This window comes from Cariama cristata, unplaced genomic scaffold (assembly GCF_000690535.1).
Source record: "Cariama cristata isolate BGI_N322 unplaced genomic scaffold, ASM69053v1 scaffold9568, whole genome shotgun sequence".
NCBI lineage: Eukaryota > Metazoa > Chordata > Aves > Cariamiformes > Cariamidae > Cariama > Cariama cristata.
In genome coordinates, this window is record NW_009632822.1 from 1 (window position 1) to 12,315 (window position 12,315).

The following is a 12,315-nucleotide window of genomic DNA, read 5'->3' on the forward strand; positions in this document are numbered from 1 at the left end:
GATTCTATGATTCTATGGTCCAGAAGACAGACCATAGCATCGCTTTCAGTAGGGTAATTGCTGGACTGGAGGGTATTGAGAAGCAGGTAATGAGAGTGACTGGGAGAAGTTTAGTAAGAAAAGCAACTGAAAAAATTGAGATCTTTTGTCTTAGAAAAGAGGTAACTATCACAGTAAAAAATAGCATGTATTCTGGAAAATGAGAACAGGGAGCTTTGTGTGCTCCCCGTCACAGAATGTGATAACAATGGTTTTTACCCTAAGAAAATGGAGGGGGGGAAGAAAAGAAAAGCAAAAAAATTTCAAAACTAAAGATAAAGGAAATATTTTTCACTACACTTGCTATTTCAGCTACTGCTGCAGGCTGCCCCTGTGGCCAAAATATTCAGAGAGATTCGTTGCTTATGTAGATAAGGATATCTAGAGTTATAATAGTTAATGTTAATAAAAATTTAGAAAAATATCTATACTTCAGGCTTTATTAATTTCTTCTGGAACACATGGGGCTGCTCTGTGCCACAGGCAGATGCTGTTGTAGGTACACCAAGGCCAGACTGAGCCTGGCAGTTCCCATATTTTACCTCCACCTCACTTGGATGAATTCAGCATTGATGAAAAGTATCAGGAGACAATATTTGTTTATTTGTTCCTTAAAATTAGTGCAATAAGGGAAAGCAGCAATGCAAGCTGTTCTCTGCTAGTGGGCTTATGGTGCACCTGGGCTGACTATCCAGAGTTAAAAGAGAAAGCTACCTCTTGCCTTTGCAAGATGCGTTATTGCTGAACCCTGAGCAAGCAGAAGTCCACAAACAGGCGTAAAAGGGCAAGGCGACAAGGTCCTTTCAAATGCACATCACTGTGCAAGTCAAGTCATGTATTGGTTTGGTAGTTTATGAACAGTTTGAAGGCGCAGGAAAACTCTGAAAATGTTCAATTTGAGTCTTCCGTGGCAGATCTGTCCTCTAGTAGATCTCTTCTGTGAGCAGTAATGCAGTGATGAGAGCAAAAGAAATGTATGTGGGGGACAAATCCTCGTCTTTTACAAACTATTCCAAGATAAGAACTTACTCTTTCACCACAAGGCCCCCAAAAATCCCATTCGATGGTGTGGAAGAGACTGTGTTGGATACAACAGTACCAATTCCTATGGTTGTTTCCTATTCTGATCCTTGCACTTCTTCCGCTGGCCTTTCTTTTTCTATTTAGCTTAAAACATTAAAGCGCACGGGTACAATAGCCATGTTAATAACATACCAGAGCATTATGGTTTGAGCATTTATGAAGCTATTTATCAAAAGATCCACAGCACCCGAACAAAGCCACAATATTTACAGTTAACAGTGGAGTCACGTGAATAGATTCCGTGCTGACAAGCACAGTCTGAAAGCCCAGAGAGATTCTTTGTCTTAATCATTGGTTCATATACAATCATACATAATAAAACACCTATTTCAGTCTCAACCTGATTTATTGCTTCCCTATTTCCTCCCACGTCCATAATTACTCATCAAACACTCGCTGTCTTCTATTACCACCTCAGACAACACCTCAAACACTTCAGCTCTCCCCAAACTTGTTACATTTATTATCTGACTTGGACATCATTATTTTCTATACAGTTCTCATACAGTTTCAGAATATCTGTTCATACAGTTCCATTTCAGTGGTTCTGAAAGCAAACATGAAGCAATTTGTCAGGCGGAGATAAGAATCAGGCACAGAGCTTAGAGAAAATATGTATGTACACACACACCCCTATCTATATACAAACATATATATTTCTATATATTCACAGATATACACCTCAATGTCCATGCCTGTTTATTGCAACAGCGCATTACACCTAGGACATCAAAGAGGAGGATGTGGAAAGGCTCTAGAATTATTTCACATTGGTCTGGAACCGCTCCTGATTTATCAGGTCTGAGCAATCAGACTGGCTGTGATTGCATTCACACCACATGCAATACCAGTTGCTTCCCACAAGCCTGCGATCCCTTCTCACGCACCCAAGGAGACCATGATTTGGATGGGTATCACATCAATGTTCAGCAAGTTGCTCTGCAACCGAAAGTCATCTATGCAGAGGGCTCACGTTCCTCAACCTTAGGCATCTACCATGGCTGGTTTAGTTGGACCATCTCCCTAGGCCATCTAGTATGACTAAGAGATAGAAAACGAAGCAGGCTCCTCCAGAGGCCATCTCAGAAAGTTCCTTCTCCAAATCACTCTCATCACTTTGTTGGATGTAATTAGGAGCTGCAAAGACTAGGCACCTAAAATAAGGACCTACACTTAATGTTTTTTATACATCTTTCTAAATATAGAACCTGAAGCAACTGTAAGTCTTCCAGGACTGACTGGAAATGACAAAACAGATACTACATTTATCTTCATCTGGATTTTTTCTTTTTAATTAAAGCTTTTTTTCCCCAGATCTTTGGTAAATACACAGTTTGACTTCAGAAGAAGAGAAAAATCACTGCCATGAAACGAATGCCAGAAACTAGTCTGGAAGAAAAAAAATAACAACCCTGAAAAGTCCTTTTTTAAGCTATAAAAATAACAGTTGATTCCTCCTAGTAAAAGGTTACTAAAGCTTAAACATTCTTTTATTTTATTTTTAATTGTTTTTTATTTCAATAGCTTGGACAGGATTATCTAAAGGAAATTACAGGGTTTTATTTTACCTTACAGGATACTGATTTTGAAAGAAAACATATATAGAACACTTTGAAAACAAGACCCTTTCCGTGTCTTAAGTAGGGTAATTAGTTTAAAGAAAAAGAAAATACTGGGGTTTGAGACTACCATTTTATAAGTGATTTTATAATAATTTTACTATATTTTTAAGGATTTTTTCTTAAGAGTTTTTTCTTATCTGTTCAGCATTAACATGGAGCCCTGCTCTACAACAGAACACAGTATTTAAACTCGGATTTCTACTTGCTGCTTACTGACTAGTCAATAATCCATTTTAGTAATGGAATACATAAATGGCATTAAAGATTCTACAGTCATCAGCCATGTGAATCGACTACACTCAGTTCACTGATACATCTTTTCTCTCTCTAAGCCAGTGACATATCTGACATCATATAGCTTTCAATCCACTCTAACTCACACATTCATAAAGCTTCACATCATCAAATACATCTTTAATTTACACACCACCTAAGACAGGCTTTCAAGCATGCTATTTGCAGTTACTTTCCTAGAAATCTTTACAAGTATTGGAATTAAGCTTGCAGTTTATCAATCAGCCAGTATTTCTAAACTATTAGCTCTCCTAAAGGTAACTGACAGCTCAATAACTTTGATATTGATACATTGATCACATAATTTTTGTAATGCTGTGGATGTAACCTATCACTATTTTCTACTTTTTTTTTTTATTTCATTTTTATATATGAGCACTGCTGCATCTACAATTTCAGATGCCCAAGTTTCTTATTATTAACGTCTAAAAATAATCCTCCTTGGGCCTATTGATTGCAATCCTTTACCAAATCTAGAATTGCAGGTAGGAAAATACTTACTAGTAGTCATTGTTTTCCCAAGTGAACGAGCTGTGCCTCCAGTTTAACTTTACCATTAGCACTTGACATCAAGAATTTTTTAGCCTGATTCTATCTAATGCTCAACTGTCCCCCGTTCCACACTTCATTCATACAGGCAAAGAACAGTCCTTCAGAGGAGACTGGGAGACCTAATGAGCTACTTCTGCCTTAATCTTCCTTTTCCTCCTTCCTAGGTTTGCAGTGGTAAGCATTACTCATTGGAGGCAAAACCAGACTGGAATAACTTTTCTGATAAGCTGCCTTGTTAGAGGTTGGTGAGTAAATTGTGAAGACTTAGAGTCATTTAAATGGGTGGAAAGAATAGAAAATCCTTCTGTTCATCATGAGATATGTGTCCACACCAAAAGGCAGATTTTAGACCTTCATCTCCACTGTGAGTTGAGGAGAGAGTAAGTAGGTATCTCACCTTACCATAGCTGCTGTGCCCAGTAACTAGGCTGAGAAACCAAAGGCACCTGCAGTACCTTAGAAGAAATTTCTTTCCCAGAATTAAGCTTTTAATGACAATGCCAAGAAAGTCTCCTTCTTGACAGTCAGATTAGGAATATTCCATGTCACTTTTGTATGCTAGGACTTAGTGATTATTGAAGCTAAATGGAAGAGATCTGCGTGAATTTTCCCACTGAATCCCCATGTTTAAGGGCTCTGTTTCTTGCTTCCTGAATTACCTGGCATTTCCTCCAGCTGCAGGAGCCATTGAAACAATGGAAAGAACAAGCAAATATTGGGTGGATAGGTAGGAAATCATTAGTCCTTATGGGATTTACTTTATACGATCGTCTCACGGCAGATGCACAATAGGAGGAGGGAACCCAGCAATTCTCAACAAGCCTAGAAACCTTGCAAGTAGGATTGACTAGTTCAAGAAAGATTAAGTAACAGCCAAAGGCCTGAAAGGGGAGGTGGTAGGGGGTTATCGATCTATCATGCACAGAAATGGACCAATTTTTTTAGGGTTTTTTTTTCTTTACCAGATTTAGGAAAAAAAAAAAAATTTCTTCTGCCACCACATTTCCTGCCACCACCACTACTAGTGCTGGTATGCTGCCTTTACTGGTGGTGGAGGCAGGAACAGAGGTAGCAGAGAGGCTGGGCAGCACCTACATCATCAGACAAGATAGTCGTGGTGACCACAGTGGTAGAGTAGGAAGGTACATATGGGTCTTGAGTGTGTAGCTAAGGGAAGGAGTTCCTGAACCCTTGTGGGAACAGTGGTTATTTCCTCAAGGATCAATCAAAAATCAAGTGTTACCACGTAATTGCGGTTAAGCCAATGATGATGCAAACAAAGTTTATAAACTGACTTTTTTCCCCAACCATAAAATCAAAACAAGAGGAGACAGATGAGAAAAAAATTCCTGCTTGAGGGCTGAAAGGAGCTAAGGAAAAAGGATACTATTTAGTCCAGATACCAAGTCAGTTTTGAATAAGAAAGCAGAGCTGAAGCTATCCCAGGCCTTCTACAAAACCAGAATGTCTCCTGTACCAAATGCCTGTGGCACATAGTTATTTCAAGCTATAAAGGGCTCTGAAAGACTGAAAACCAAGTTCTTATCTTTCTTTGCACATCAGGACTAAGTCTCTCAGCTATTTCCTCCGCAGCACCAGGCAATTCTTCACGGAATTACCCTTTTAAGGGGTTTCACTCGTTTTTGGTTTTCCATTCAAAAAAGGTTCAACAGCACAAGAGAAGGCTGATGCCATTTCAGAAGCTTCATGCTGTCCTTTAAGACATTAAAAATTCTTTCAAAGAAGCCAAAGCAAACTTTTACTCTCCAAGAAGAGCAGAGCTGGCATATCACCCCAATTTGATTCTCTGTTTTGGTTTCCTGATGAACAGAATTAACAATTCATTTTTCCAATTTTGCTTTTGAGTGTTTTTCACTCCTTTATTTCTTTACATCCCTTTTTCTAAAAAAAGTATTATCCTGAATCTCTGACAGTACTTCAGTTTTCTGTTTTTTAGATTAGTATCCCTGCTTCAAACTAAATGACTCAGCCACACTGGTTTAGAAATCTCCAAAGAACTTTTGTAATTGTCTGTGCTCTCTTTGAGTGAACTCTACTATCTCAGCATGTTGGCCAATTTTCTTCTCTAGTTCTTCTTCAGAATAAACACTGACACTACTCTGTTTCTAATGTATTCCTCTTTTTATCTAATTTAGTCTGCCTACACTTTAATTTAACGGTATGTATTGCTTAATTCCCTGCAGTACTTGAAATTCAGACTATTATTAAATTGTGGTCAGTACTACTCTGTTAAACATTCACTTCATTTCACCATAATACTTATGCAAAATGAAATACAAAGCACTATCCCATCTAGTTACAAAATGAGCCAGTCCTTCCATTTCTGAATTGCTTTAGTGCAATAGTCAACATTAAATGAAAATCCTACTTAATATTGTTCTCCCTAGCCTAATAGCAAAGGCACCTTCTCCAGCATTTCAAGGAATACTTCACTATTCTTATTCAGAGGTCAGTACATTTTTCCTATAAATCTACTTTTCTTCTAGTTCTTCCATGGCCTGCTGCACTGACTCAACACTTCAACTATTTAAATCATTTTTGTCCATCCACCATAACTGACAGCTGTTTGCCATAATGTACCGTGTCTTTATTTTCAGATACTATGAAAACATTCATTGATATTATTATTACGTATTATTGATACCACATGGTCAAACTTTAATTCACTTTAATCCATTATCTCACTAAGTTGATTATCTTTGTAATAGGTAAATCTCCTTTAGTGATAACAAGTATATTTTCATGACCATATTAACCATTGCTGGATTTACTAAATGGATATAAGGGAGTGTCTCCCCTCCTCCCCATATCAGGACCACACAAATAAACTTGCTGGTGGTATGCTGGAGCAGCTGTACAATTCCTCCCATTTAAAGCAATGCTGCAGCTGGCCCTGACATTAACTATATTTTTATAGAGACTCTCCAGCAGTACATTTACCCTACTTCCATTTCCAGAGAGCCAGACTATCTTCACAGCTCCATTTCATCCCTTTACCTTCATTACAGGGCTTTATACTTCCAGCCATCACTATTTTATCTCTCAAAGCCTCTGTGAGAGGGAGAGCAGCGCCTCACACAGCTGCCAGTTATCTGTGGGTGGAGGAGCCGTGAAGTGCCTTAATCCACCACAGGTGCACAGATATCTTTACTAGCTCCGTGAGCACTCATCTCCAAGCTGGAAGCACAGACAGCATGGGTGGGAAATCATGTCAGCAGGCTCGTCACCAGCCAGCATAGATCCGGTGTGGTGTTTTTTAGCTCTGGCGAGCGCTTTCCCCTTTCAGCTGACAAGAGGCTCTGATACAGGGACATTGAGAGGACACACAACCTGATAATCAGGGTCAGTACCAAAGACAATCCTCATTCAGCTAGAACTTTGTGAGCTGCCTTTCTTTAATTTTGCATCAACCACATCATGCATTAAAGACACCAATGCTGAGCTTTTTATTCCTTGAATGAAACTCTTCTAACACCACTGCTTCTAGGGCTGCTCAGATTGCAGAGAGAGGAACCAAGCAGAAAGGCCAGAAGTCACCAGTGTGGAATAGAGGGACTGCCCTTGGCCCAATCTCTGGACCATGTAGCCTGGCTGAAGAGGTGCACGATGCTGAGAAGCCAGCAGGAGCTGGAGGCAACCTTGTGCCAGGCGTTCAACAGAGCCCTGGGTCAAACCAGGCCACTTCCACGAGTCACGCGTGGGGTTTTTACAGTACAGATGGCTGGAGATATAGAACTGTAGGGTCCACACAGTCAGAGCAGAGGTACCACGTGACACTATGTCACTTCCTCCCAACGAAATTTCCAGCTATTGAGTTGATTATGCGGTTCGTTCTTCTCCTCAAAATAAAATACCAAAGGTCACTGGTCATAAGTTCCTACCAACACATATCAGTCTGGCTGCTTCCTTCCCTCAAGAGCATCACTGAATTGTTTTAGATGTGAGTCCATGTGCACCGCAATTTGTGTGGGTCTGCCGGTGACTCAGAGGGTTTTGGAGCAGCAACAGCTGGGCCACTTGTTTACATTCTGAAGTTTATTTACATTAAATGCTTATTTTTAAAAATATTAATAAATTAGTTCAGTGAACCTATTTCATGGTAATTCAAAGTATAGCAGACTGTAGAGTATTAAAAATTGCTTTGGCCTAGAAAACAAGCCTTTTGATAATAAACATCACAGCACCAGATACTGCAGGATGGCCCGACCCAGATAATGAGTTAGGGCCCTAATAGCATAAGATTTCCTTAAAAAAATGCTCTTGGGATTTTTCAGATTAATAAATACTGAATTGCTCTGCTTTGCTTTTTGATTTTTTTAAGACCCTTAATTCAAATTTTGAAGTTTTGCTAGAAAATGCAGGAGCTACAAATTGTCTTAAAGAAACAGTGTGCAAACCAGACCCACACATAGAGTTGAAGTTTTCATGTGATTACCTAATACCAGGAAAGGGAGCTTTAAGAAAAATATCATGAGACACCCTAAAACTGTGAAAATCATCAATGATGGAACAAGGATCTTAGTCCGTGTCATAGGAAAACACCAGAAATATTTTCAGCATGAAATGTGAAGGTACCACAGAAATCAGAAGCAGCTACGTAGATCTTTCAAAAGCACATCGACATCATGAAGAGCCAGCATTCATCTATTGCTGCATTTGCATATAGTCTTCAGTCAATATAATAATAATAATTAAAAAAACAACCAAAAAAACAGACAACAGGGTAAAGAAGAGCTTACCTGGATCACTAAGAAATTCCTCTGAGGTGTTCCACATCCTACCATCCAAGTACAACGTGCCATTGGTGAAGTTAAATTTGGTGTAGTCCCTGACACACTTGTGTCGCAAGTTGCCCATGAAGAGCTGGAGGCCTATGAGGGCAAAGACACTCAAGCAGAAAACGGTCAGGATCATCACATCAGCAAGTTTCTTAACAGACTGGATAAGTGCCCCTACAATGGTCTTCAGTCCTAGGGAGATAAAAGTCAAGAGTTTATAGACTGAGAGACTGAAACGTGACTGCAGATAGCTACTTTTTGTGATTGAAATCTCCATGGAAGGGTTTCTACTACATGTTTGTAACTGGACAGCAGAAACAAGAGACAAGTGATCACTATGAACGTTTAGTTTGGCCTTCTTTTGTCTGGACAAAAGTCTTGGTATTACTCTTACACAAACACTGGTTTAAAAATGGAGGGAAAGAACTGGATGGAGGAACAGCGAGATACAAAGATATTCGTGGATAAAGAAAATACAGAAAGTCTTTTATATTTTCATGGAGCTGCAGTAAAGGCTGTAAAGCCTAAATCCCATTGAATTTTGAGAATGTGAATTAGTTTTAAATCACTCAGGTGATTCTGATAACTTTATTCCTCACGTAAACAGATGAAGAGGTGTGGAAATGTTATTTATTTCTTCATTATTTTACACATTTTAGTGACAAATTCAGCTTGCTGTCCTCATACGAATAATTCCTCTGCCTTCAATTCATTTGCTTAAGACAACAAGAATTTGGGATTAGAAATAAGCCAAATAACATGGGCAATCAAATAAACCCAGTGGAAACCATTTGAGTAAAATAAGCTGAGGCTCCAACAATACCTAGGCGAAGTTATTAATTTTATAATATGCCAATATAGATAAATCATGTTATTACAAACACCAAAGGCTTGGCTCACACGAGTTAGCTTCTCCTGTGTTATTTCACCTTGCAACACTAGCTTCAGTTTATTATTCTATAAATATACAGATATAAATAATGATACTGTTTTCTCAAAAGATACTGCTTGCTTTTGAAGTGTTCCTGGAGATCAGCACTATTTGAGCTGATTGAATGTTACATGAATATGACAAAACCCACTCTTTTCAAAAAAAGGCCCTTCTTTTAAACTTGTGTGCTGTAGTTGGACGTTAATATCAGCTGCACAATGGTAGCAATTTTGTTGTTTCTTTCCTATTTATATTTAATTAATACTCGATAAGTAGTAATCAGTGCTTCTGATAATCAGTGTCACCAGTGTGGCAGCAGCGAGAGGAGCTGAGTTAAATGGAAAAAAAGAAAATGCAAAGAGGAAACAGGAGGAATTCTCCTGGGCAATACTCAGAAGCACATTGATTTGCTCACTGAATATGATCATACACATTAAATCTCAGTTCCCTGGAATTCCACCCCAAGAGTTTGGCAGCCACAGAGGTTGAGCTAGCGCTGTATAATTTAAAATAATATGAAAATGTACTTGAGGACTCACAGGAAGGCAAAACGGGTTTTTGGTCTTGCTTAAAATTCTGCCATTAAAGTAAGGGGAAATCACAGTTTCTCAAAGGAGGATTAGTTGCTAGAACAGTTGCCAACAGGACCAACAGTCTCTCTATCCAGCAGCCTAAAATATTCCACTCCTGCATTGGGTATTGCCATTAGGATAACCTGTGAATGATATTAATGTCTATAAAGTGGCCATTTAACCTAAAGGGACTGACCCATCAGGTGTGGGTAGCCCCCTTTCTCCACCAAATTCTTTGTTTGTCTCTTTAAAGCTACTTTGTGGCACGGTAAAGAGACAGAGCTTAGACAGCTCCCTGCTCTACTCAAAAATAAAGCAAAAAATACTGTAGTACAAACACTAGGCGAAAGCTGGATTTTCACGCTATCTGCATCCTCACCAGAAAGGGATTTTACAAATGAGATCAGTTCTATTCAGGTACCTAGAAGAAGACCAGCTTTGAACTTTTGAGTCGATCTGTAGATTTGGCTACCTATTTTGACGCCTAAATAAAAATCATAGCTCTTCTGATAATCTAGTCTTGGTTGCACTTTATACCTGAAGTGAAAGTACTTTTAGTTGTAGCCAAATTCTGAAGGACTTCCTGGGGTCTCACCCTTATCCAGTGTTAAGACCGTAAGACCTTTAAGACAGTCAGATCGTAAACAAGTAGTGAGGTGGGGAAAAATAAGTATGATTTGTAAATGCACTAGAATATTTTTTTATTATCTAATATTCTGAAATGTTTTTGCTGATTCTCATCATTGGCTGTCCTTTGAACGCGCAGATGTTTCTTCACTGAAGCTGGTGAAACTTGGGAGGTCCAAATGCAAACCAAGTTTTAAGAAAGGGAAAAAAGCCAAACCACAAATTCTTTTACTACAGTACCCTCTGTGAAATCCCTGCAACACATTTATTTGTTTGTAATACAAATACAAGCTGGGAGCCTGTATTTGTCTCGTCTAAGTACACTAATCAATCTTACTCACACGGGCAAGGACAATGGGAGTCCTAATGTGAATAGCGACAACATTAGGAAACAAGATCCACAAAATCCTAATCACTCACAAAGACTATCTGTTTTCAAAATCAGGCCCCAGTATTGTTAATTTCAAGGTCATTTAATGAAACATGTTTTTCCCAGTTTACTTACTGGGGTTTTAAATAGAATAGTAATCCCATACTACTATTTTACAAGTTCATTCCTTGCAGGTATCAAATAATTTCTTTATGAGAGGGCTTTCTGCTTTACTTTCTTTTTCTTTTTTCATTTTAGTAGCATATAGGCTTCTGAACAGTTTAAGAAGACAATGCTTTAGTAATACAACTGCTGTAATTAAAGACCATTTAAAAATAACTTGTACTCCGCCTTCTGGACCTTTGTTAAAACTTTTCAGGAAAATAATTTGGGGAGTGGTATACTTACAGTCTAACTGGTTTTTCTCACCCTTTAAAAACAAAATTTGCCCAGAATATTAAGTAGCATCCATCATGTTGCTTGGCACAACTGACTGCTAAGCAAAGTGTTTAAATCACCATTCATTTAAACTTTCTGTGCCTCACAAATGGAAGGGCTGGGGGGAAATAAGGACACCCAGAGCCTCTTGCAGGTGCTCCACAGTTCTCTGAATCAATCCCATGTTTTGTAAAAGCAATGCTAGATGTATTTGAATTTAGAGCACTGTTAAATCTTCTAGATATATAATCCTCCTTTGAAATAGTGCCAATGAAAGCACTGCAATATAGCTTAATAGAAGATACTATTTATGGGGCATTAAAGGCATTTACTTAATTCTTGCAAGTCAAACATCAAACCAGGCAGCATGCAGAAAAAACTGAGGATCCAAAGCTGAGTAACACCTACACCCATTAATGACAATAGGTCTATAGATTACTCTGTATGGAGTAATCATAGAATCATAGAATAGTTTGGATTGGAAGGGACCTGTAAAGGTCATCTAGTCCAAACCCCCTGCAATAAGCAGGAACATAATCAATACAGGCTTTTCCTGAATCACTTAATTCTTTCCACAATTCTGGACCAAATCCTGCTTGCATGACATGAAAAGCACCACAAGATCCAAAAGCAGTGGAATGAGGGCTGTATAGGCAGCCTGACATCTGCAGGAAGCAAGAAGGATTTGGTCCAAACATTCCTGTTAATGCAGGTACATATTACCACATTCAGAGGTTAATCAAATAATCAGTTTTCAAATGCAAATCAGAAACCATAGAAAATGCAAGCAACACCAAACAATGAGAAATGGCAAGATCCCACAACACCATCCGTTCCTTCTACAAGATGTGAGAAAGTATTAGCATAATTCAGTATGACATCCATACCAGATGTTGGCAATCACCTACAGAACATCAGACGCTTTCATGCACAGTCTGGAAACAAGGGGGGAGAAAAGGCAAAAACAAAAGAAAGAGAGTAACTCGCA

The 12,315-nt window shown here is 38.7% G+C and overlaps 1 protein-coding gene across 1 annotated transcript in view; it reads right to left on the reverse strand.

The window, feature by feature from the left end:
- Nucleotides 1-8,350: 8,350 nt before the first annotated feature.
- The window catches only part of LOC104166549 (sodium channel protein type 5 subunit alpha-like), a gene marked incomplete at its 3' end in the record, with an annotated part of 24,743 nt that continues 20,778 nt past the window's right edge, over nt 8,351-12,315 (reverse strand). Inside the window, exon 6 of the mRNA XM_009706513.1 lies at nt 8,351-8,581. Within this exon, the coding sequence (XP_009704815.1) occupies nt 8,351-8,581 (231 nt within the window). The remainder of the gene's footprint in view (nt 8,582-12,315) is intronic.